The sequence below is a fragment of the Pleurodeles waltl genome, chromosome 3_1, assembly GCF_031143425.1.
Source record: "Pleurodeles waltl isolate 20211129_DDA chromosome 3_1, aPleWal1.hap1.20221129, whole genome shotgun sequence".
NCBI classification, from domain to species: domain Eukaryota; kingdom Metazoa; phylum Chordata; class Amphibia; order Caudata; family Salamandridae; genus Pleurodeles; species Pleurodeles waltl.
In genome coordinates this window covers 572,935,668-572,962,891 of record NC_090440.1, presented here as the reverse complement: position 1 = coordinate 572,962,891, position 27,224 = coordinate 572,935,668, and the positions used below count along the sequence as shown (strand labels likewise).

The window sequence follows — 27,224 nt, the reverse complement described above, 5'->3', positions numbered from 1 at the left end:
GCCAGCAAGAGAACATCGGGGGGGAATGTCTTGTGGTGGTGTACATGTTGTGCGCCGGACGATGTGTGTGCCAATGGTGACGGAAAGGGGATTGGTGGGCCATATGTGTGACAGGCTGGATTGTATGTGTAATGGTGTCCTCTTGTCTGTATTACCTCTGCAGGTCAGCGCCCATCAAAAGAAGGGATTAATGCATGCCATCGCCAAGGACGTGCGGACCCTGAGGGTCTATGGCAGGCGGAGCACCCATTGTCGGAAACGGTGGGAGGACCTGAGACGCTGGGCATGGAATACCGCAGAGACCCAGCTGGGGATGGCCTCCCAACAAGGAAGGGGTGCCCGTCAGAACCTGACCCCCTGATGGCCCGCATACTGGCAGTGGCCTACCCAAAGCTGGATGGGCGCTTGAGGGCATCACAGCAGCCACAAGGGAGTGAGTACAGTGGGCATTACTACAATAATTGGCAGGTGGCATGGGATCTGGGTGGCGGATGTAAGTTAGCGGGTGCCCCTAAGGCCATGCCAGACATTGCAGCGTGATCCAGCTCAAGGGTAATGGGTGTATGGCTAATGCAGGTAACCTAGCTTGTTGCATTCCATGTCAGTCAGTGCTTTGTGGGTCCCAGGAGGGGTGCAGTTGGCGGTGTGCGTGCCCCTCATCTTGCCGTGGCATCTAGCCAAATCACTGGCAGTTCAATGCATAGTGCACAAGCCTGATCCCTGTGTGTGACGGGGCTGTGTATGCCAACTGTGGTGTTGGTGCAGTAATTGACCCAGTGTTTCCCTTCTCTCTCTCCCCCCCTTTCTTCTTCTGTCATCCTGTCCATGTGTGCATTAGCATCATCTGGCAGAGGAGCAGAGGCACCGGCGACAGAGGGCGCTGCATCCCACAGGTCCCAGGAGGCAGAGTCCATCGACACTGAGGGAATCAGTGGGACAGAGGGTGAGGGGAGCACCACGGCAGAGACAGGAGGTGAAAACACAGGCTCAGATACCTCCTCCGATGGAAGCTCCCTGGTGGTGACGGACACCTCTGTGACCACCCCAGCTGCAGGTACAGCCGCCACCCCCGTACCAGCACCGCTCTCCCAGTAGCCCCTCAATGAGTTACCCATGCCTGCTCTCCCAGGAGGGTGGGCATCTCCTTCACCCCAGGCACCTCAGGCCCTGCCCCAGTGAGCCCTGCTGCCCTGAGTGAGGAGGCTATTGACCTCCTGAGATCCATCTCTGTAGGGCAGTCAACCATAGTGAATGCCATCCAGAGACTGGCATCCCAGATGCAGCAATGCAATGCATTCCTGGAGGGCATTCACAGTGGATTGGCGGCCCAACAGAGATCGATTCAGGCTATGGCCTCCTCTCTGATGGCAGCCATTGTCCCTGTCCCTACAGTCCCCCCTCCAACTACCAATTCCTAGTCCTAGTCTCCTCAACCCCAACCCCAACCCATGCACACATACAGACCAGCATGCAAACAAGACAACACACAAGTGGCACAGTCAAACACAGGCACCAGTCTTCATCCCACAAGCACTCATGCAAACACCAGCCAGTTGCAGACACAACCACATCCACTGTCTCCCCCTCCTCCTCCCCCCCCCTCCCTCTCCATCTCATTCACACTCAGACCTGCATGCACTGCATCAACATCCACCACCAGCATCACCACACCAAGCAGCACACACTCCTCACTAGCAGACACCTCTACAACATCCATACATGTGTCCCCTGTGTCCTCTCTCACCCTGTCTGCCCCTCTCTTAAAGGACTCAAACTCAAGCATTCACACACTCAACAGTCATCCACCTCACATCAGCACACTGCCCATGCACCCGCACCCAAGTCCAGCATATACCTCCTACAACCACTCCCTCAACCTCCACTCCCATCCCTCCTCCTTCATCCCACCCCACCGTCCCTAAGAAGCTTTTCCTTGCCCAACTTGACCTCTTCCCTCCCCCGTCCTGCCCGTTAGAGCAAGGTCCCAACGACCCAGCCCAGTGCCTCAGTCCACGCGGACAGTGATGGCACCAGCTAGTCGTGGTGGCAAGTCAGTGAAGGATCCCACTCCACCAATCAGGAAGATTAAGGATCCCACACCTCTTGCCATGAAGGCAAAGGAGCCAACACCTCCTGCCATGAAGGGGAAGAAGACCACGACTCCTGCCCGGAAGGCTAAGGAACCCGCACATCCTGCCATGAAGGAGAAGAAGTCCTCAACCCCTGCCAGGAAGGGTAAGGATCCAACGCCTCCTGCCAAGAAGGGGAAGAAGCCCTTGACTCCAGCGGAGGCTGTCAGGGTGACACTACCACCACCAGTGGTCATGGGGCCCCCACCGCCTGCTGAGGAAGTGCGTCCCTTACCTCCAGCAGAGGCTGCCCAGGAGGCACCTCCACCTGCCAGCACGGTGCATCCCCCACCTCCAGTAGAGGCTGCCCAGGAGGCACCTCCACCTGCCAACACCGTTCAGCCCTGACTTCCAGCGGAGGCTGTCAGGGTGACACCACCACCACCAGTGGTCACAGGGCCCTCACCATCAGCTGAGGAAATGCATCCCTCACCTCCAGCAAAGGCTGCCCAGGAGGCACCTCCCCCTGCCGAGACAGTGCAGCCCTCACCTCCATCAGAGGCTGCCCAGGAGGCACCTTCACCTGCTGACACTGTGCAGCCCTCACCTCCAGATGACACAATGTAGCCATCACCACCAGCGGAAGCCATGTAGGCCACCCTCCAGGGACTGTTGTACAAGGGCCCCCTCCAGGAGCAGTGGGCATGCTCCCCACCTGAGAGATTGTGACCTTGCACTCCCCAGCACAGAGAATGTGCATATAGCCCCCGTCAGAACCAATGGGAAAGTCACCCACCTGAGAGACTGTGGCCTTGCACTCCCCAGCACAGAGAAATGGGCATAGAGCCCCCTCCAGAACCAGTGAGAAAGTCACCCACCTGAGAGACTGAGGCTTTGCACTCCCCAGCACAGAAAAATGTGCATACAGCCCCCCGGAATCAGTGGGAAAGTCAGCCACTCCAGAGAATGTGGCCTTGCACTCCCCAGCACAGAGAAATGGGCATAGAGCCCCCTCTAGAACCAGTGGGAAAGTAACCCACTCCAGAGACTGTGGCCTTGCACTCTCCAGCACCGAGATGTGGGCATGGAGCCCCCGCCAGAACCAGTGGGCTTGTTCCCGTATTCGGCAGAGGTGCCCCCCATCCCCCTGAGGTGCCTGCCCACTTGCAAACTGATGCCCTTTTAGAGTTCTATCCAGATGAATTCAGGATTCGAGTTGGGCCTTGGACTGTGCCCTGTGGCCATGTGGGCCCTTAGTACATTGGACTGGGCATTGCCCTTTGTGTACATTTGTACATATCTGTTTTTCGTACAATTGGTTAATTTGGTAGCTATTTATATCAACACATTCTCACTACTGCATTACTGTTGTCCTTGCATTATTCTGCCGTGTATGGTGTGCCATTGTTTTTCATCTGCAGCTGGTTGTGTGTATGGTGTGTGTGTGTGTGTGTATGGTGTGTGTTGTGCTTGTGTGTGTCACTCTCGTTTTCGTCCCTCCCTCAATTGTGTGGTAGGCGGCTGTACTCACCGTTGTCGTCTTCGTCGGCGTTGGTATTCCAGGTGGAGCATGACGTAGATGAGCGTCGGTAAGACTTGCAGTTCTGGTTCCATGGCGGCGTTGTTCTTCCCTGTGTCTCAGATGGTGAGTCTTTGCTCTTGTGTGATTTGTTTCCGCTAGGCTTTTGATGGTGTTTGTACCACCCCGGAAATTGTGGCGGATTGAAGGGCCAAAATATGGTGGGCAGTACTTTGTCTTCTGCCTGGCTGTTGTTGGCTACCGCCGTGGTCAGAGTTGTTAACGCCCTGGCGGTTGGTGTGGTACATTGGTTGTCTATGGGAGTTTTCTCTACCATGGTCATAATTTAACGGTAATTACCGCCAGCCTGTTGGCGGTATTACCGCCACTTTATCACTCACCGCCAGGGTCATAATGATGGCCTCTATGTCTTTGCAAGGTTGGACTGTGAAAGAAAATAGGCCCAGGAACCAAAATAAAAAAGCCCGCCTTTAGCTAAAAAAATAGCTAAATATGCGACCCACATTTGCAGATCAGGACAGTTTTGAACTTGGAAAGACCCTGTTTAAGTATTTTGCAAAGTAGGCCTTTATGCTTGCTGCGAGCTACACTTGTGATAATACCTGGGAAATGCACAGTAAAAACATCCAACCATAACATAAAACAGGCTCACAAACAGTCAAACAAGCATTTGCAATGCAATAGGTCTCGCATTTGCTTGAGTTAGAGTTATTGGCGTTGTAAATGCATAACCGGACTTTTCTTGCCACCTAAATTGGTCAACCCTGCCGCATAATTTGGTCCTCTGCCACGTACTTCCACTGGCCCTGCATATAACTAAAGCATTTCCATTTACTGCAGTCTTGCCCTGATGACCTTGAACATTTCTTAGATTTTGTATAGTACTGTTTTCTTTTAATTTATGTTTAATGTGGGTGATGTGTGAGGGACTATTATTTTCAGAGAAATGTGTTCGTTTCATGCAGCTCCATAAAAAAGGTCTTTAAGACGAAAACAGGACCTTACATATGAGAAGTGGGACGGTTTTACGGAGATTGCTTGCAGTAATACTAGTGAGCTGCTGCTGTGTTAGAAGTATTGAAAACACACTATCCCTGAATATTAGATGTAAACACATCAAGAAATAGAATTACAAAAATGTATTAGATGACCTTGCACTGCAATGAATTGCACTGACAAATTCCCTCCAGCCTGCACAGCAGTATTGACACAGCTCAAACAAAAGCACACCTTTCTGTTTCAGTCTGTTTTCTATATCAAGCTCAAGTGCCTCAAGATTTCATTTTATGAAATCAACATTGATGTGAGTAACTTGGTAATATATTGAAAACAATTGCAACCTTGTTTGGCCGCTATCAAGTCCAGGTTACGGAAATAAATGTGCAAAACCAGAAAGTAAACGCCATCTAATAATGCAATCTCAATCTATTTTGTTCCCCTCCTTATTGGTTTGGAAGATTGTTTTGCAGTTTAAACAAAAACAAGAGACTATGAATGTTTCTCTCCCATCTATCTCACCACAGGGGGAAAAATAAATTAATTAATTAATGCGCCTATCAACCACAGTTCTATAGTTATGACCAAGAGCCTACAAATTTCAAATCATATAAATGATACTACAATACGAATAGAATTTGCTAAAGTAATCTATCAAAAAACAAGCTGTGCGCAACAATGTTGTGCTTTCCAAGTACAGGAACAGCCTAATTAAAGGACACAAATGAAACAGTGATGTGCACAGACCTGAGAGCTGAAATGGACATGAGAACATAAGACACTCAAGAGCGGATACAAAAAAAAGGGGTTAATAAGTTAGCATCTTGCCCCACAATAGTTATCTTATCAGTGCTTGAACGTGTTACAGAAAAGAACAGGGATTTTTTCTTATCAACAAGAGCATAGAATTTGATGAGACAGCCAACTGTTTGTTCACAGCAAACACGTGTATTGCGGATGAAATAATCTGCAAAGCACGCAGGTGCGGTCCAGTGCCAGCCCCTATGCCATGTGACAGCTCTGCACTACAGAAACTCAGTTATCTAACCCCCTGAAACCTGTATTTTTTACCACTTATACACGCCAGGGACTCTACGCTAGAGAACGCCCAAATAATACGAACTAGAACAACAAAAATGAAATGAAAGACAGTGGTTCAAAAAGCAGTCTAATAAAACTGTTAACCGTTAAGTGACACCGACTGTTCCAAAGTCTGAGGTAGAGCATTTGCCTACACCATCTGCATGTCGTTGGTTCGGATATGGACAAGGCGAGAAAGTACTAGTGCTAATGTACATTTTGGGGACGGGGGAACCTACCAACGACACTTGTTTGTGTGTGGAAAAAGCTGCTTTATTAGCGGTGCACTCACAATTCAACCTTGTCCTTTGCCTTACAAAACTAATTACCTCACTATACATTAAAATCACTTATCAAAACTCCCCCCATCACTCAACCCTCCCCTGTCCTTTCAGCTTGACCTTGCGATCTAGTACTCGTTACGTGATCTAGCTGTTTATTCGCCGTTGAAACTGTTCATATCCTTACCAGCCTTGTGCTGCAACTTAACAACTGAACTTGCAACTAGCATAACCCCTAATACGTTTTCCTTCCTGTCTTGTCGTGGCCTGCTGTTGCTCCCCGTTTTTGTTGTCAATGTGTAGTGGCAGGTTCGCTATTCATACGTATTTTATGCCATGTGACATCCTGCCTCCGCCACCAGAAAATGTCTCCAAAATTTTCTGCCCCCCTTCTATTTTTCCTTTAATAGGTCTTGCAGGACTTCACGCATCTGCAGAATGTACAGGTCCATGCCCATAAAGGGCAAGTGAACACCATTGTCTCAAAAAAACTGTAAAAAAAAATGTATCAGGAGCAGGTCTGAGCAAGATCCTCTGACTACCGACCCCTGCAACTGCAAAAGCAATTCCTGCCACCTCATACCCCCATTTCCTACCCAACTCACATTATATTGCTCCCGATCCAGCCCCAGATTCGCACCAATGAAGGTTCTGCATGCCTGGCGCTGTGCCCATTTTATAAAAGAGTGTCCCACAATCTAAAAATAGATGCCGCTCGCATCAGGACCTGAAACCACACCTGCAAGAACAGAAACACACATAGTTAGACATCACTTCCCACTCCCCCTTGCAGATACCCCCTGTTAGAAATGGGGTCTTTGGTTGACAGTCAGATTACCCCCTGTTCAAGCAAGGACCCTCACTCTAGTCAGGGTAAAAGAGAATCACCCTCAGTTAACCCCTGTTTACCCCCCTGGTAGCTTGGCAGAGCAGTAGGTTTCACTTCAGAGCGCTAGGTGTAAAGTATTTGTACCAACACAAACAGTAACTCAATGAAAACACTACAAAATGACACAACACCGGTTTAGAAAAATAGGAAATATTTATCTAAACAAAACAAGACCAAAACGACAAGAATCCGACATACACAAGTCAAGTTATGAATTGTTAGAGATTAAACTCAAAAATAGCGCTTAGAAACAAAAATGCTTCGATGAGATGTTAACACGGTGTCGTGACGAAGTCGTTCCCAACAAGCCGACACCAGCGGCGCCAGACACGGAGTCATGTAGACCCCCAAGTACAGTACCTTTGGTGAAGAGTGAAAACAAGCCGATGCGCCAAGTCGGGGATCGCAGCGACTGTGCGAAACGTTGAATCCACGCACTTCGAGCGGTGTCGGTCACGACGTGGTGCGGCGACTTCCCTGGAGTCGTGCACTTCAGCGGGGCTGCTGCGGCGTCGGCCTGCGAAGAGCGTCGCGTTCCAGCGAAGGTCACGGCGTCGGGTGCAGGCGGCGTTACCGGATCCAGCAGCGGCATCGGTCCGGAGTCGTCCGAAGTCGATTTCCTTGATTTCCACCAGCTTTTCTTTCAACGGCCCAGGGACTGGATAGGGTACCACTTGTCAGAGCAGGTGTCTCTCCAGAGACTCCAGGTGCTGGCAGAGAGAAGTCTTTGCTGTCCCTGAGACTTCAAAATCAAGCCCTTGGAGATTTCTTCACAAGATGGAAGGCACACAAAGTCCAGTCTTTGCCCTCTTACTCTGGCAGAAGCAGCACTGCAGGAAAGCTCCACAAAGCACAGTCAGAGGCAGGGCAGCACTTCTTCCTCAGCTATCAGCTCTTCTCCAGGCAGAGGTTCCTCTTGGTTCCAGAAGTGTTTCTCAAGTCTGTAGATTTGGGTGCCCTTCTTATACCCATTTTAGTCTTTGAAGTCACCTTTCTTCAAAGGGGACTCACACCTACTTGTGAAATCCTGCCTTGCCCAGGCAAGGCCTCAGACACACACCAGGGGGTTGGAGTCTGCATTGTCCGAGGCAGGCACAGTCCTTTCAGATGAGAGTGACCACTCCACCCCTCCCTCCTAGCAGAGATGGCTAATCAGGAAATTCAGGTTACACCCCAGCTCCCTTTGTGTCACTGTCTGGTGTGAGGTGAAAAACAACCCAACTGTCAAACTGACCCAGACAGGGAATCCACAAACACTGCAGAGTCACAGAATGGTTTAAGCAAGAAAATGCTCACTTTCTAAAAGTCACATCACACTAAAAGTGGCATTTTCAAACGCACAATCTCAAAATCAACTTTACTAAAAGATGTATTTTAAATTGTGAGTTCAAGGACCCCAAACTCCACATGTCCATCTACTCTCTAGGGGAATCTACACTTTAATCATATTTAAAGGTAGCCCTCATGTTATCCTATGAGAGAGACAGGCCTTGCAACAGTGAAAAACGAAGTTGGCAGTATTTCACTGTCAGGACATATAAACCACATTACTATATGTCCTACCTTATCTATACACTGCACCCTGCCCTTGGGGCTACCTAGGGCCTACCTTAGGGGTGCCTTACATGTAAGAAAAGGGAAGGTTTAGGCCTGGCAAGTGGGTACACTTGCCAAGTCGAATTTATAGTGTAAAAGTACACACACTGAGACATGATTACAGGGTTACTTGTGTGGGTGGCACAAACAGTGCTGCAGGCCCACTAGTAACATTTGATTTACAGGCCCTGGGCACCTCCAGTGCACTTTACTAGGGACTTAACAGTAAAACAAATATGCCAATCATGGAGAACCAATTACGTACACATTTTAAACAGGAGCACTTGCACTTTAGCACTGGTTAGCAGCGGTAAAGTGCCCAGAAATCAGAGTCCAGCACACATCAACAACCACAGGAACAGAGGCAAAAAGTTAAGGGAGACCACGCCAAGGATGAAAAGTCTAACACTCCTCACATACTTTTTGTAGCATTCAGACCTCCAACGCCCGACCCCCATCAACTCAGACCCACCCACCCTTGCCTGCTGGCCTCCATAGCCATTCCCATCTGAAAGGAGTGTGTTACAAATAAGGACACATCGTACCCCAGTATTCCCAAGACCCTGCGCATGACCGTTCGTAATTGGAAGGGGGTTACCCCTTTCCGTCCAGATGCTTGAAAACCGGGCCTACTTTGTTCGCAGCTGGTTGCCCAGACGCCACTGGCATATCTCTCTCATTGGGTACTTTCTCAACATTACTGCTGGTCCTGCTCCCACCTGGTCTGTTTTCGAGCGGCGCAGAAAGACATTTACCCCTTCCTTCCCCACCCAGACATCCTTCCATGTCAACGCCTCCGAGGTTCCTCTCCCCAACAACTCTGATACTCGTAACGCTCCAAAAAACAACCACGACATCAATGTTTCAAAATGCAAGACCTCCCATTCCCCCACACAAAAGCCCAGCAGCCCGGCAACCAATTCTTTCAGTATTTTAACCGTAACAGGGCCTTTATCATGACCCCTACTGCCAACCTCCCTGGCCCAACCTTCCAGCATTCTTTTTCCCAGCTCTTCAGCTGACAGTGGGTACCCCAAAAGCAATTTACCCACACACTCGATACCAGCTAACTCTCTTGCGATGGTCACATTTGACTGTCCCCTTCCAATCATATCCAAAATGAACTGCACCACATCCTCCACTCTCTCCACATTGGACTCCTGCCACCATGCCCCTGACTTCAGAAACTTTTGCCATGCCCGCACATACACCCACTGCGTGGAAGGCGCTAAAGAATTCACCACCAGGAGAAGCATCCTCCTCTGCCTATGCTCCATAACTCCAGTGGCATCCCCATCCTGACCAGTTCTTCTTCCGTGACCAGCCCAAGGAACCTCGCCTACTGCGAACAAGACAAGGCATCCGCAATCTCATTAGTCACCCCAGGTACGTGCCTCGCCCAAAATGAAATATCATGTTGCAAGCAACCTAAAACAAACACCCTCAACAATTGCTGCACTTGTGGATCCTTTAAAGACTGTCTGTTCACGACATGCATCACTGCCAAATTGTCCACGTGAAAAACGACTTTCTTATGGTGCAGGAGCTGTCCCCACACACACACTGGTACCACCAAAGGAAATAGTTCTAAGAAGGCTATGCTCTTCCCCCCATGCTTCCACTCCTCCAGCCACTCCTTGGCACACCATTTTCCCTGTCAATAAATGCCAAAGCCTGCGCGCCTGCTGCGTCCGAAAAAATTTGCACATCCCACTCGCATTCCTTACACTCCTGCAAGGGAATCCCATTGAATTCCTGCAAAAATCTACACCACATTCGCAAATCCTCCTTCGTTCCCACTGACAATTGAACATGGTAGTGTGGCAACCTATGGCCTGAGAGTGCCAACCCCAGTCGCCTACAGAAGGTCCCCCCCGCTCTTACCACCCTGCATGCAAAGTTGAGATGGCCCAAGAGCACTTGAATGTCCTGCACCGTCACCTTTCCTTTGCGTAACATGCCCTCTACTGTCGCCATCATGGTCACTTTTTTGTCCTTCGGCAAACAGGCCATCATAGCCTCTGAGTCAAGCTTGATCCCTAAAAATGACAACCGCATGCAGGGCCCTGTCATCTTCTCTGGGGCCAGGTGCACACCCAGGTCCCCCATGAGTGACGTGAATTGGCCCAGCATCTCCGCACAGTGCCCCAAAACAGCGGGTCCCGCAAAAACGAAGTTGTCCAAATAATGGGTCACTGCCTTGTGACCTGTAACTTGTGTAAATACCCACTGCAAAAATTAACTGAAACATTCAAACAAAGAGCAAGAGATGGAGCAACCAATGGGTAAGGCCTTATCAACGTACCACTGTCCTTCAAATTGAATGCCCAAGAATTCAAAATCCTGTGGATGCACCAGCAAAGGCGGACTTAACGTCTGTCTTTGCCATAAGCGTGTGCGCCCCCAATGCTTCCACCATCACAAAAGTCACCTTTGTCAATTCCTCCGGTATAAAGTCATTGACCAACACACCTTCTGGTTATGATAAATGTTGAATGAGCTGAAATTCCCCTGCTTCTTTTTTAGGCACTACTCCAATTGGTGAAACAATGAGATTGTCCATGAGCCAGTCGCAAACGGGCCAGCCATGCGTCCTTCCTGCACCTCCTTCCACAACTTCTGCCTCTCTACCTCCTCCCTTCCGTTAACTGACTTCAAGTTGTCTGGCCACCTGCGCGGTCCTGTGTACCCCAACTTAAACCCCTGAGCAAACCCCTTCCTCAGCAACTCCGCTTCCTCTCTCCTGTCATATCAATCCAACCAAACCCCCAGCCTCTCCAACTTAATTGGAGTACGAGCCTTTTCCCCCAATCCCTTTTTCCCCCTCTCCCCCTCGCCGGTTGCCATCCTTGCTGTGGCCTCCCGCCCAAATCCGCTTGGCCCTGCCCCAATCCACTAGTGGGAGGGGCCACTTTTCCGTAACAGTGCACCAATGCGTGCCTCCCTGCGCATTTGGAGCATTCATGCTTAAACTTGCAATATTCTCTGGTGCACATCCCTTTATTGAAATCCCAGCAGGTCCCCAGCTGGGTTGCACCAGACCCTGTGTTGTGCCTTGTCCTTTCCCTGCTGCCCCCACCCCTCCTCGGGTGGGATGATCGTGAAAGGGGGGATATGTGATGGGAGGCCCGCTAGCCGTGAAAATGGTCTTACCAAATTTTGTCTGACCCATTGTGTGCTGTCACAGGTCGGAGTCAATCTCATCCTGTTGCACCTTCGGGTCTGCCGGCATGCGTGCCCGAAACTCCTCATCGTACTGAGGCCACACGTACCCAACGTAGTTCAGATGAACCTTTCTAATAATATTAATGTACTTAAACAGCGCAATGGATCTATCCAGATAATGCTCACAATAAATGGTGGCAAAAATCAAGAAAGCCACTGTCCAGTTTTTGATTGTAACTAGAACTTTGGGGTGCTTAGCCAGCTCATACTCTTCCTCCTTTGACCCTTCCTTTGCCCTGACCTCCCTGTAGAGCAGCTTTGGCATCTACTTCCCTTTCCATATTTTTTCCTTTGTCGCTAGCATGAAGTGAGCGCCTAATGGCTTGGCAGTACCCATATAAGGTAGTAGCTTCTTACTCTTCTCCGTCTTCACCTGCTGTCCCCTGCCGCCCCCCCCCCCTTATTGTCACCCCCTTTTTTCTCACCATGGTCTACATCCTTATCTTCTTTCACTTCATCCGTACTTACCTCAGCGTCAACCAAATACACCCCTTTTTGTAAGCGGGCCTCCCTGCCACCACCCCCTTCCTTGGCCTCAATGGCCACTGACACCATATCTGTTACTGCACAACCTACCTTACCTGGCACCAAGGTTGGTGGCCACTCCTGTGCCTTCCACCTAGCCGGTAGGGACTTCCCTTTTCTTGCTGAGTCCTCCTTGGTGCACTCCTGCGCTGGCGGCTGCAATGACTTAAACACATCAGTAGGCTGATCCCCCTTTCCCTGCCCCCCACCATGCATCCCCTCGCCCTCACCGTCCTCCTCCCTAATCTCCCCTTCCTCCACACTCTCCTCATCATAGTCCAACCATGTTGTGTCCTCGTCACCATACTCACCAGGTGCAGACACCCCCTGTGCCCCCTCCTGCGTTTTTGGTGTGTGCCATATTACCCCTGCTTGTGGCACGCGCCGAGGGGCCGCATACTGCCCTCTATGCCACTCCGATATACTTGGATGCTGTCTCTTCAGGGTCGCGATGTCGGTGGGTGCACAGCCCCTACCGTCACACAGCCGCAAAGGAACTTCCTTAGTCCGCCCTGGCTGTGCTGTCGTCTGCTCTAGAGATGAAGTCCGGCTGGCCGCTCGTGGCCCGCCTTCACTTCTCCCTGGGGTCGCGGAGCCGCACTTGGCTCCCCCAGGTCCTGCTGCTTCACTCCCCTCTCCTCCTGCCAACGATAAGAAAGGTCCTATGTGCTGGCGCCATTTCTCTTGCCCACAGCCTCCGGGTCCCTCCACTGCATGCGCAACGCACCCCTGTACCCCCAACCCCTGCCCCCCTCCCGTCACCCTTGTCCCCTTCCCAAGTATCTCCCTCCCCCTCCTCTTCCATCCTGCCACTGCCCCCGTCAACCCTCCCATAGACCTTCTGGGGGGGCCTGACTCTCAATTGCTCCTGCCCCTCTAAACCTTGACCCCCAATATGCCCCCCTTTTTCACCTTCTCCTTCTTCCTCCACATCGCTCCACATGAGCATCGTGGGCCAGTGCTGGGACTCAGGTTTTCTGTTTTCCTCCCTATCCCCCCTCCCTCCCCCTCTCTCACTACACCATCCCCTTCATCTTCCCCCCCACCCCTCTCCCAGATAATCTCCTCCCCTGCACTCCACTCCGTGGCATGCCAGAGGAGAGCCTTGCTCTCCCCTGCCACGCAGAGCGCATCTCTGCTGGTGCCGCCCCTCCCCTTCCGTACCCCGCCCACCTCCTGATTGCCCGAGGCCTCCCCTCCTCGGGCAGCGGCCTGAGTAGCTGAGGGGAATCCCAGGCAGGAGGGGCTTACCGACCCCTCCCCCTGTTGTCATTTCACCGGGCCCTGCCCCTTCCCCTCCCACCTAACCGCTGACGCCGATGCAGCCCGCCCTTCCCCACCGCCCTCCTCCCTCCCGGAGGCTGCTCTTTGCCCCTGAGGGCGGCCTCCCCCTCTCACCTGCGGCCCGAGGCTCCTACTGCGGCGAGGTGGCAAGCAGGTCCAGACGGCCGCAGCCACCTCTCTCGCCGCTCTGCGCGCAGGCCTCGACTCCCCCAGCTTGCCCTCCCGCAGAGCATCCATGCAGCTGGCCTGCCGCAGCAGCCGCACAGCCTCCTGTACCAATTCTTCGGACAACATCGTCTCATTTGAGGTATGTCTGCACCCGCCCCGTGCGTCGCGCTGTACAGCCTCCTGCTCTCTCCATATACTGGAAGCACTGTATACCTACCTCTAACTTCTATTGATGTCTACTTTGTAATGCTATGTAAAACTATTCTTGTGCTTCTAATATTTATTTATTTTTTAAATTCAACCACTGACAAAAACTTCCCTACTACTACCGCCAGCCACGGGTCACCTTGCAAAATGATGCCCACACCTTAAAATGGCAGCTATATATACCTATTAAGGAAGCCCATAAAAGTAGACCAAGTTAGTTGGGCTGTACCACCTCCCCAAACCTACCCAGGGGGAGACCTCCCTCTGGTCGGCAGTCCCCCACAAGTCCCCTTTATCCTGTCTGTGCCACAAATGACTTGGCTCTTCCGGCCGAGGGGGAGAAAGGGTCCGGGTCTTTGATGGACTGTGGTTTTGCTTTGTACCTGCAGCTCACAGAGGAGAGTGGAGGTCCCTCGCCAAAGGGTGGGAAGCAGCGGGTACCCCCTGTGCCAATCACCAGCTGCTCTGTGTGCACTGCACAACACCTTCTGCTCCCCCGTGACTTTATCTCTCAACACCGTTTAAGTTATGTTTGCTATCGAACAGTCCAAAGTCAGACAATATGGGCATGTTTACTTTGAAGAAGATTTTTTTTAGTTTAAATTCAGAGTACTTGATTGTCCGGACTGTGCACACATACGTTGCTTAAGCATAACATGCTTTAGGACCTTTGTTGCAACTCACAAACAATTCGGCACGTAGACATTCTTTCGAAAATCAATACTCAAATGTATCATTCGGTATGTCCACTTTAATCACTCAAAGTTAATACTTCCATAGTCTCTCATTTATTGTTCATGACAAGGTAGTTCAGTGGGTTGTCTGCCCTCTGCAGATGTATGATGTTGGTGTAACCTTTAATCAGCATCTGATTCCTTTGTGTACTGCTGCATCAGCGTCAGTGACTGAAGGCTATAAAGGCTATGAAAGGACGAACAGTGATAAGAGGAATAACACTTACTATGTAAGAGCTAAACGACAATTCAGTTTGTGCTGTGTACTACAAAATTACATAATTAATAGTAAAACAACATACAGCTCAATCACTGCATGTTTCTGTAAATGTATGTGTCTTACATCAAATCGTGTGCACACAGTTCTCACCAATTTTATCAGGTGGAAGCAATATACATCTACATTACACACATCCTCAAACAAGTACAAGCAAGTAATTAAATAAAAAATGCGGTGGGCGAGCCGTGCCAAACAAAAGAAAGGAGAGGCCGGCATATGTAAACAAAGCACGGCAAGCCGCGCTGCAACAATTAAAATTAGAAAAAACTTTCACCCCCAACAACAGATGAAGAATGGAAGCGCAAGAAAACTGTAGTTGAGAGGTGCTCTGCTGCGAAAAACCAAAGTGATGTATCGCAACATGAACCACCAAGGAGGCAGCAAAGAAGAGTGACAATGGACTAAACCAACGGTAAGTGCAGGTGGGAGTAAAGTCCTTTATACAATACAAAAGGTCTTCCAGACAGTGCATGCGCGCTGCCTAGGCTTGACCTAAAAATGACCCACACACTGAAATGTTAGCCCAGCCCATCCAAGGCAAGTCTAACCCTGCAGGTTTGGCAAATCAGCATGCTAGTAATATAAGTGTGTTTAGATTAAGACACTCCCTCAATTCCTGTCTATTGGACAAGTGATTTTATTCCTCCACTTGTCTAACTGCGCCTCTTGTGCTTAACTGATTTCTGACTGTTTTGCAGTAGTTATTACTCTATAAAGCAAGTAATCCATTATATATTGTGTGCTCTACAAATAATCATACAGTTGTTTGTGGGAGGAGAGGATTTTGATTTCTGAACGATGCAACACATCCCCTAGTGATTTTATAAAATGTAAGTAAAATATGTAGGTCAGAAATACACCAATAAATGCATGGGTGGCTTTTAATCACCTTATGTCACAATAAATACTCAATTAGCTCCTTTGCAATCTCGTAGTAGGTCAGTGCTGTCGGGAGTGAGTTTGCCTTGGCCCCACACTAATGGAGTATTAAACATCATTCCTGCTGCTTGACTGAACCAGATCTGGCCTGGGTGTGGAGTGACATTTGTGACCTAAAACCTGAACTCTGACTGGAAAGCCAGCGCCCATGTGCCCACGCATCTTCCTGTGGTACCATCACTGCATTTGCTGCTCTAGCCTGAGTGCAGAGTCCCAGGCTAACCTGAATCCTGAGGCCTGCTGTTCCTTGTTTCCAGCGGCCAGCTCATTCCTGACTTGATCAGGAGTGGACATCTCTGCACCGCGTCAGGTCACCGTCAAGGGTCCCTGCCCCCACTGCCATCTTCCAGTATATGAAAACTTGTTTTCAGTGTCTCTATAATTCCAGGCCAGCCGCCACTCCACACAGTTGCACTACAACTGCTGTGTCCTGGGAGCCACTGCCTACCTGGTGCAGTGATGTGGCCTGGCCTGTCAACCTATGACCACCACTACGCGTGACCACCACTCAATCAAGAGAACTCAATTGGAGGGCTTGGATCAAGTACCAAAAAGTAGTACTGTAAAACATACAACAAAGTGCTATTCACAAACTGCACTTTTGTAGAAACTTACACTTTTAAAGTAACTTACACCTTTGTAGTAATTCAGTACCTCCATTATTGTCTATGGAAGCATGTTGCAGTACTAGTGACTGGCCATGTCTAGTGCTGGAATTACTACAATGGTGTAAACTACTATAAAAGTGTACGTTACTATAAACGTTTAGTTTGTGAATATCAAAAAGCAGCAAACTTACTCAAAAGTTTAAATGTATTCATAAATGTAAATTAACTTTGTGAATCAGGCTCTTTGTGCTTACCGAAAATCTTTTAAGCACTACTTTACTCCAAAATGACCAATTTCATAAATATGACATATCAGATTTGCACTGATTTGTAACTCAATTAATGTTGTTACATGTTTCTGTGTTTGCATGTATATTAATGCAGCACCATTTTATATTTAACACACTAAACACACTTTGATTAAGTATTACTTTTATTTGTCTGTTTTAGACTGGAAGTGCAAAAATGGAATGCTATGTCTGGAACTGCTTTTCACCATCTTAGTTTTCACTATTTCCATCTATTCTGTCAATACTTGCCTTAGCCTTGAATAGCCAATACAGTAAAAAGGCAGTGATGCATTACTGGTAAGAAACACATGGGGGTCCTATTTTCAAAGGTGGTGTGTATATGTGCGCTTGGTTTTCTGTCGAATTAGGCATTATAATTGGCATATTTCTTGAGTTGCTTCTAATGTTTTCTTAATAGTTGTGCTGTAAAATGCCCTATTTGGATCCATTTTTTAAAGCATATCTAGTAAAAGTATGGTAGATGGTGTCTTATCTGCCATTTTATTACATTTTATTAACAATGTTCTTGATGGTGGAGCCCTCCCCCTCCTTCCTTTATTTCAGGGTCACTAGCTTGAACATTATACTTGGGTCCAAAATTTCCATCCCACCACACTTAAAATTCACTAGTCCCCAATAGATACATAGTGCTCTATGTACATCATTCTCTATGTCTGCATATATGGCAATGCGCTTAGAGCCTAGTAGAAGAGATAAAGGCCCTCATTAAGAGATTGGCGGTAACTGACGCCTACCGCCACGGTGACGGACGCCAACATACCGTTGCCGTGGCTACCAGCCACTAACCCACATTATGACCCTCGACGGAATTCCGCCAGAAGGCTGGCAGAATACCGACGACGGTTATGGTGGCCGCTGGCGGTAAGGTGAGGCTGCTGTCAGCAGCAGCGCCACACCAGGAAAACCACACCTACGTATCATGAGCAATGATACGGCCTGGCGGTGTTTTGCTGGCGGACGCTGCTGCTGACAGCAGCACCGCATCCCGTCTCCAGCTGGAGGACCCCCTGCAAGCAGGTAAGTCGGGTTCTCCGACAGGAGACGGGGTAGGGGGTGTTGTGTGCGTGTGTGGGGGTGTTCTGTGTGGATGGGGTGTCTGTTTATGAATGCGTGCATGCGGGGAGTCGCGTTGAATGAGTGCGTGAATGCCTGCATGTGAGTGTACGTGTATGTTGTGTGTTGTGAATAGGTGTGTGCGACAAAGTATGTTAGTGTGTGTTGCTGTGTGTGTATGTATGTGTGCATGCGTGGGTGGATGTGGGTATGAGTTTGTGTATGCGTGTGTATGTTGATGCATGAATGTGCATGTATGTCGGGGGTCAGGAGGGGGAGAGTGGGGGAGGACTCTAGGGAGGGGGAAAGGGACATGGGAGACCCCTATCAGTGCCAAGGAAGGAATTGTCTGGCACGGATAGTGCCTACCTCCATGGTTTTTGTGGTGGTACGCTTGCCACGAAAACCATGGCAGTAGGCAGGGTCATAATCCCGAGGGTGGGCTTGTGACGGCCTCCAGGCTGGAGACTGATGTCTCCAGCCCAGCGGCCATTACCACCCTGGCAGACTGAGTGGTACATTGGCAGTTTGGCTTGAGCCAAACTGCCAATGTCATAATTTGGCAAAAGGTACAGCCAGCCTGCTGGCAGTACCTTTCCCCCAAATTATTGCCGACCGCCAGGGTCGTACTGAGGGTCAAAGTTATTATACTGAGGTTGAGGAAACCACCACATAAAAAGCTGATACTCCAAACCCAATGTGATGCTGGTTAGAAACTGAGAGAAAATTAACTGTCATTTATTTTAAGTGTCACAAAACCACCTGGAATAACAATTGTGTTTTAGCTGACTGTGGTACATCATAGATGGGAGGTCGTAGCACTGCACATTCCCAATCCCAATAAAGTAGACCTCTGCAAATTCTACACAATAGGTTATACCACTTGTGGTCGTGCCCAAGAAGTCAGGGAACCAAGCCCGAAAAGGATATGATGCCCAACAGGTGACTGGAAGTAATATGGGAACATAATAGGATCACCAAAAGTGCATTCTGGGAAGGAGCAATGATAATTTGCAGCAATACCTTTTTTCTCAACAGAAAAATAAATTGCACCATTTGGAGACAACATGTTGTTACTTTGCATTTCAGACATTTCTGAGAAATTATGCGGTATAGTTTCCTTTTTTGTCATAAGCTGAATTGTAAGTAGGAACTGTGCACTGAATGTCCTGTAATGCAAAACAGGCCAATGATTTCGAGTTTTCTTGTAGGTTCAAAATTGTCACCCAGTTGGTCCAGGAAAGTGACACAACATGAATACAAAGTACTTTCTGTGCGGTTCATGTGTCATTATATTTCAATATGCCAGGCTCCACTGACACATATCCTACGTGGTACTAAAAAAAAAGCTGCAGAATCAATCAACCTTTATCTTATAGCTTTGTTCTTCATGATGAAAGTGGTTTAAAGTCTTGAATTGGAAAATGTAATAGAGGATAATAAAAAGCCAAATAATTATTTCTGGGTAGGTATTTCAGATTACAGCTAAATATTATGAAGATCATCAGTGGATATTCGATTATAAAATATTTACAGAAGCATAGTGCAACTTACTTGTATATGATGATGTGAGCAAAGGGGGACTTGTATAATTACGAACACCAACTGTCACCACACTTATTGTATAGTTTGTTCCTGAGGTGAGGTTCTCAATATTGGCATATTCAGTGTTGTTTGTGATGATCCAGTTTCCCTGTAAACTGCTGTACGTGATATTGTAAATCAAAGTTAAACCACTCATGTTAAGAGGTGGATCCCATGAAAGATTGATGCTGTTTCTCCTGGCATCCATTAATATCAATGTGCCAGGTTGTGCAGGATCTGTTGATCATGAAATAATTTGACAATTTAAATAGTCAATTTCATCAAAAATTATTTATCTTGCAAATGGCATATTGAAAACTTTCACAGTAAATCAATTTGTTGGTATGTATCTAACCATGTATATATCTACTTTTCTTCCTGTCTATCTACTGTCTGCTTATCCTTCTTACAATCATGTAAAAATAATTTAGGAAATACAACTTAAACATCAAAAATAATATGCAACACATTTTTCATAGACAAACTCTTATGTGTGATATTTGAATTGGTAACTTAAGTTTCTAAAGAAGTCTAAATCCAATTCCTCACACTTGTGTAGAAGCACCCTCTGGGTGTTGCCTTTTGGGTGAATGGGTGAACTGAATGAACTGTCCTTTAAAGGATATATATTATGGTGACCCATGCCACGAAGATAAGTTTGTATTTCGAACGTTTTAATTTATGTTCTATTTCCAGTATTTGAAATTCTCTTGCTATGGACTTAAGGATCCAGTTTTAAAATCTGAACCTCATTACATCACGAGTGGTGTGAAGAGGAAGAGTTTCACTGACTATTCTAGGATATATTGCCCTGGAGATTCCAGACCACTTTACACAAAAGCAGTTATATTCCATACATTGTAAATACCTGAGTGAAATATCATCATAATCTTCATTCAATTTTGAATATGTTTGAAAATCTTATAAAGTATTTAATGCTGCCCTGTGTACTATACTTTTGGTGTATGTTTTCTGAACAAGTGTTCTTAAACCTAACATGTTACAAGTATAACCTACTTTGTTATATCTTACAGAAGTGTGCTATGTCAGTATTTCAGTACAGCACAAGAATGAGTCATATTTCCTAATGCAAAGCTTGCTTAGAGCATGGAATGGTGTGTAACACCTCCACATCTCTTTTGGCTGTATTGCATTCATTCTCAAAGAGTTCACTCGCAAGTGCTTCCTCTATTCCTCTAGCTTCTTTTCAATTACTTTTTTTCAGTCATGCCCATCCGAGTGACACCCCCCAATATGAGAAATTACAGCTCTGTGGTGTGTACAAAATAGAAACATGCACTGGTATTTAAATACAGTTTACAATGCGATATCATTAGTGCATCTATAAAACGTACAGAATTGCTATAGACCTTATTAAACTCTAAATTTGCCTCAAAATATTGATTCATGTTGATGTGAAGAAATGTGATTATCTGAAGCTAGTGCAAATCTTTCATGTGTGGGTGACGTTGCTAGTGCAGTGTTACAAGAGTATCCTAGTTTTGTGCATTACATTACATGTATTCTATGTTAATGTACAAGTAAAGGCTTTAGATAATTAATTTGTTTTAACACGTTATATAATACATGTGTTAGCAATATCATCTGAACTCACATGTTGCCTCAGTCACTGGTAATGACGTCTCATTAAATGGACCACTGATTGTTGTAACTGTGATTTTGTATTCTCTGCCAGGGAGCAAGTCTTGAAAAATCACAGGTTGCACAGTTGAAATAGTCTTGGTCTTGGTGAAATCTCCATGTAGGGAAACAATATACATTTGCACAATGTCAGGGGGTGCAATCCATTTCACTTCAATGGAATTTGTTGATTGCAAATTGTTAAGAGTGATATTCTCCAAAGGTACTTTATGAGGCCCTGTGAATACATTAAATAATTGTAACAATGTTACTGAAGCATTGCAATGCAGATCATTACAAAATTTAACTACATTTGGCAGATAGAACCCACACATAGACCTTCATATGTAGACTATTGAGCCCATTCCTACACAGATCATTTATAGGTAGATTTGATTCAATTTGGTTAATAGTACAGTGGTAATATGCAGCAATACCTTTAACATTTACTAATATAGAATAACTTCCTATTTATACAAATATTTCTTATGCCATCTCGCCCAAGAACTTCCCCGAGAACTGCATTCCAAGATGTAAACAATTCAGTTTCGGGCTGTCTTGGGTGAAGGCTTCTTCATTGTCAGCATTGACAGAACATTTATAGACATGTTTGATTCAATTGGGTTAATAGTACAGTAGTAACATGCAGCAATAAGTGTAGCATTTACTAATATAGAAGCACTTTCTATTTATACAAATATTTCTTATGCCATCCTGGCCCAAAACTTGCCTGAGAGCTGCAACCCAAGTTTCAAACAATTCATTCTTAGGTTGCTAACCAAAGAGTTCACAAACACAAACTGATTGGCGTCTGGGAATAATGTGGCCTCCCTCACCAGCCACAAGGCATCAAATAGGAGCCTCTGGCAATAAGCTCCTTACTGTAAGGACAGGTGCCCTGGGACCTCTGGTAAAACCTCCTCTTCTGGTCCCCCCTTATTAGCAGCAAGGAATAGCACTGTGAGCTCTGCAAGCACCTTAAAAGTATTTGGCAAGACTCTTAGATTACCAGGATTACAGAGGAAAATATTTTCTGAAAAGTGAACAAGCCTGTGCAGGGTGCCCTATATGAGTGGAGAGCAGAGCGAGTAACAAGTGGAACAGCACCAAGCGGATACTGAAGGGACTGGGAAAGCTAGCCAGGGAAGACGTGGAGGGAGACGGCCCCTGTGGTTCCCTGACCTAAGTTGGTGTTATATTTTGGTCCCCTTGATCACAAGCCATATCCGATCTGCTGGTCAGCAACTAAACTAGCCTGGGCTTGGCTTATGGTCCTAGCTGGCCCTTTTTGTATTTCAGTCTTTATTTGGCACGCTGGATCAGAATGGGGTGGTTCTTTTGCTAGGGCAATTGAGTCTTATTTATAAGTCTTACAAGTGTCATGTTTTTTCGGCTAAAAAAGGCGCTAATATGACAGCACAGAAACTCCACTAAGGTCACTTGATCCCAATAGGAGCATGTGTTAAAACCAAATTCAACAAATCTGCACATATTAACGCATTGAAGGGTCAGGACCAGATCCTCTCTTTTTTGTATAATGAGAAAATGGTGCAGGATGACCACAAGTCCAAACTGGAACATTCTCATTTTATGGTAAAGAGGGAACCAGATCATACCCATGCGCTCTCTCTTCCCCTGTGTATGATAGAAGTGGCAACTGGGGCAATAGAACAGGAGGATGCCTCCAATCCACATAAGGAGGATGTTACTCTCCCTGATATAGATATAGATTTGGAGACTAATCCAAGATACTATACTTTAGGGAAGATTAGTGGCCCTAGACCCCTAGAACACCTGGCTAACAACATTTGACTAGTACTCCATCGGAGCACTCCACAGTGGACTCTCAAAAGTCAGCGACCCCAGATCTGGAACTGATTGGAAATGTTTCATGTAATATCCCAGGCCAAGAGGTGAAAGCTTCGGATTCACATATTTGTCTGGAGAGAATTCTCTCCTCTTTCGTAAATCTTTTAGAGAAATTTGCAAACAAATACTGGCCACATGCAAGATACTGTGGCTGCGATCCTGAAAGTGTGACTGATACCAAGGAAGGGAGGGAAAATTCCAATTAGGCTTCGTAGTCACAAAGAAAGTGAGAACTATAAAAAGATGGGTGCTCTAGTCCAAGGAGCACATACTGGCTTGTTTAGTGAGGGTGGGGCAGATCAGATACCCCTCCCCTTGTAATAAAGAAGGATTTTAGTTCACAAGTTGGTAAACCCCTCTTTAAGGCAATCCCAGATTCCCCAAAGAAGTGACAGAATGTGGAAAGTCCTACAATCACAATAAAAAACGTCTTTGACTTATGCTTAATGGACACTGTGGTAACTGGTTCCTCTGTGAAAATACCCATTTCCAGACCTGAAAAGTTTCCCATTTTTAGGACAAAAGCTCATCCTAAATTAGGTGTGGGTTATTCAGTGGATATTGTTCAGTCTGAGTTTGAAGGGAAAGCAAATAATCGGAAGGTGAAGAAAAAAATCAAATAACAAATTTAAAGAAAGGCCCAAAACTGTTTTGTTGTACTTTTGGACTCTGATTTGATTTTGAACCGTTTATTTTTATTTGACATCTAGTTGAGTAATTCAGTCTACTGTCCCCGACTGCTTTCTGTTTAGGCATAATTCTCCCTCCATAAAGGAGATTGAATCCTCTATCGTTGCTATGCAATCTTCCGCTGCAATGGGTCCGGATGAAGTGCTGGTAACAGTAGTAAAAAATGAAACAACACTTTGGGCTAAATTGTTATTACTGGTCTTCAAATTCTGTTGTTTCAACACAATAGTTCCCTCGTCAAGTATCATTGTTTCACTACATAAAAAGGGAGATTGTAATTTGCCCTCAAACTATCGCCAAATTGTCCTATTTGACGTGCTAGGCAAAGTTTTTGCTAGATGTTTGTTGGCTCAGCTTAATTCTTGGGTGGTAGATAACAAAATCATCCAGTTAGAGCAGACAATCTTCAGGAAAAACCACGGCACTCTAGATAACATTGCAGCGTTACAACAAATAATTGAAAATATGTCATGAATAGAGGGTCTCCAGTATATTCTGTGTTCATTGACTTCTTCACGGCCTTTGATAAAGTAGACCGCCAATGATGTTGAAGAAACAGCTCAGCAACCCTTGAACCTTATTACACCTAATTATTGCCCTCCACTGCACTACATGGTGTCAGTTCTGCTAGGTGGTGATCGAGGGTTCTCCAAGAAGATCCCAATAAAAAACGGTCTAAAGCAGGGGTGTTCACTCACCCAGCTGCATTTCTCCCTGTATATTTCTGATCTGCCCGGTTCTCTTTTGCAGGGAAATGGTTTCCCACCTAGTATAAAGGATCGGTCAATATAATTTCTACTATATGAAGACAATATAGTAATTATGGTCCTTAACAGTAAAGCTCTTAATAGTCGATTAGGGGTGCGGGAGCAGTATGCTGATGCATATTTTTTGAAAACCAATTCTTCCAAAAGCAAAAACCTTTGCTTGGTAACTACGCCAACTATGCATAGTATTTAGGTTCCCAAAAATTGAAAGTGGTTAAATCTTGCATTTTTTTAGGGAAACTGTATGTAGCAACTTGAGTGATACTGGCCATATCTCGAACAGTGTCTGTAAAACACAATCCCAGGCTAGGGTACTGGGACGCATTTTATAATGGTGTAGGCAGAACACACTTTCTATTCTTATATCTGTCTATCAGGCCACCTTACTATATGCAGTAGAGCTTATTGATATGTCCAGATGGGGCTTTTTAAATAAGACAAAGGGGCAGATTTTGAGATGACTAATATCTTGTAACACCCTAGCATCAATAGCTGCCTTAAGGTTGGAATTTGGGATTAAAAGCACCTACGTACAAGGTCTGGGGGAATTGTTCAGTGGGCCTTCTGCGTTGAGAGAAGTGAAGGGGATACCTTACGATTTCACATGGGAAAGGACATTTCCATAGAGAAAAAAGAAAAATCTTTGTTCTTTAGAAATTTCACATTTACCCTAGAGCAACTCGGGCCAGGGCAGAGTTTAGTGCTCTCACTTCCTGTCAATCAATAAAAGACCTGTCTGAAACAAGCTTCGTCAGTTCTAAGCTTTTGCTTATGCAGTGAAGCTTGTAGTAATAAAGGGGGCTGCCAAATAATGGATTATGCCATTGAAATGCAAAAGTCCAATCGTATGTGAGATGAAATATACCCCATGGGGTAAGACATTTCTGGACTTTTCCTTAACTTCTAAATGGTATGGATCTTTAGCAATTTATAATCTTTTCTGTAGGTTTAATGATATCCAAGGTATGAAACATGCGTTTATTGTTTGCCCTGCTTTGCTATTGCACCACCGGACTTTGCTAAGACCTTATCACTGAAATGGTTTGTGTGTTCTTCCACTGAGGTTTTGCAATTAATGTTTGATCCCCCAATTAAATGTTCTGTTGTCCTTTTTTCAAATATTTCTTAAACTTATATCAATCTTTTAGTACGAATTCAATTTTAAAGTGTTAATGTCACTTATGTCTCTCATGAATTAATAGATTTATGGCTCCTTTGAAGATATTGATGTTTTATGTCCTTCACTATTTACTCTCATTTGGAGTTCCAAAATCATGAAAATAAACATGAACTTTACTTACGGGGGGGTGGCAGACTGCATCTTACTCACCAGCAGCAGACTCACCGGTGTGGAGTCTTCCACTTGCAGGTTCCTCTTCGTGTTGGATTTGGACAGCATGCTTTTCTGACTGGCCTCTTCATATTTTAGATTCCCGATGAATCAGTTATTTCAAGGGGCACTCAGTTACTGAAAGAAGTAGCCTTTCCTTCTTCCTCCCAGAATTTCTCACAGTAAGCCACCAGTTAGGAAGGTCTTCTGTATGTTTTTGAAAAAGTCGGAATTCCTCAACATTCCTTAGCATAAGCATATAACCATGGGGATGTCTCTTTATGTTGCCTCGTGGATTTTTTAAAGCTATTTATTCATCCAAGTAACAGGAGGTTGGATTGGTGTACTATGCGGGTGTGGGGAGAGCATGGATGTGATATACAAAGAGTAGGCGACAGATTGGAGAGACTGATAGATGGGGGTGTTTGAATCTGCCTCAGTCTGAATGTTCAAGAATAATTATTTGGTCTGAGGTATAGCTTGAGAGCTGGAGATGGCAGATGCTTGAGCCTACTGCTCTGTGCCATCTTGCCTGTTATCCAGTGGCATCCACCATCTGGGGGCGCCACTTACCCTTGCATTAGAAGGGCTGTAGCCTCCAGCATGGTGAATACGGGTGGAGAGACTCCTTGGGTTTGGCAGAGGCCCCGAGCGGCAGAGCAGTGAAGACCCGCCCTCTTAAAATTGCGACTGAAGCCTAGGGTAATTCCATGCTTCGAGTGCCAGAGGGTTCATGACAGCCAGAGGTTGACAGCTCTGAAACTCGAAGGTAGCAGTTGGAAGTGTTGGCCCCTGCCAAACCTACAGCAGGGTGAAACAGTGCTGGACCACCCCTCACCGGGACACAGATTGGTGGGTGATGACTTGGCAGAGGACTGGATTTAGGAGTGCCGAAGCACCTCTGGGCCTGTGTCGAGGCCCGGCGGATGAGTGATGGCCTGCTGTCGCTGTGCTGATCTCCCTTACCCTGAGGCTGCTGGGAGGAGGGGCCACACACCACACAAACAGAGTCCTCGAGGCCTGATGCTTGCAGTTTCTATATCAGAGGACATGGGAAAATCTTCATACTTTCCCATCCCACTGAGTTGCGTTGCCTGGGTCCCTATGAGCCCTATTTGATGGGTGTGCAGAGGCCAGCCTTGTGGCCTAAGTGTGCAGGTCAGAGCCTACAGTGACTGCAACCCTCTATGTTTGCACCCTCAGGCAGCGTGGGCTGAGGTGTGTGCCTGGATCCCCGGCCTCCATGTGACATAGAGCCTGCAGTGTGGAGTGATTGCAGAAGGCCTTGCCTGGGGTGGAAAACCTCCCTGAAATTAAAACTCTGCTGGGTTGGAGGTTATCTCCCATGTACCCCATTGACTGATTCTTAGCCTAGCCCCCATTTGGGTGACAGAAGAGAGTGTGGCTGGGGCCCAATCGGTGGAGAGTCGTTGGACTGGCAGAAGTGGCTTGGGGTGCGGATTAGTGCCTGGTGTGGGGCTGAGTAGTCACGGTGGAGCTGGGAAACTAGGGATTGTCAGACAAGCTGCTTGGCAGCTGGGAGCCTCACTTTCTTGCT

General features: G+C 46.8%; 1 protein-coding gene across 1 annotated transcript in view; it reads right to left on the bottom strand.

The window, feature by feature from the left end:
- The window catches only part of LOC138283516 (receptor-type tyrosine-protein phosphatase beta-like), a 423,874-nt gene that overhangs the window by 27,098 nt on the left and 369,552 nt on the right, over positions 1–27,224 (bottom strand). Inside the window, exons 4-5 of the mRNA XM_069221455.1 lie at positions 20,985–21,248; positions 19,340–19,606 (exon numbers count right to left, since the gene is read on the bottom strand). Of these exons, the coding sequence (XP_069077556.1) occupies positions 19,340–19,606; positions 20,985–21,248 (531 nt within the window). The remainder of the gene's footprint in view (positions 1–19,339; positions 19,607–20,984; positions 21,249–27,224) is intronic.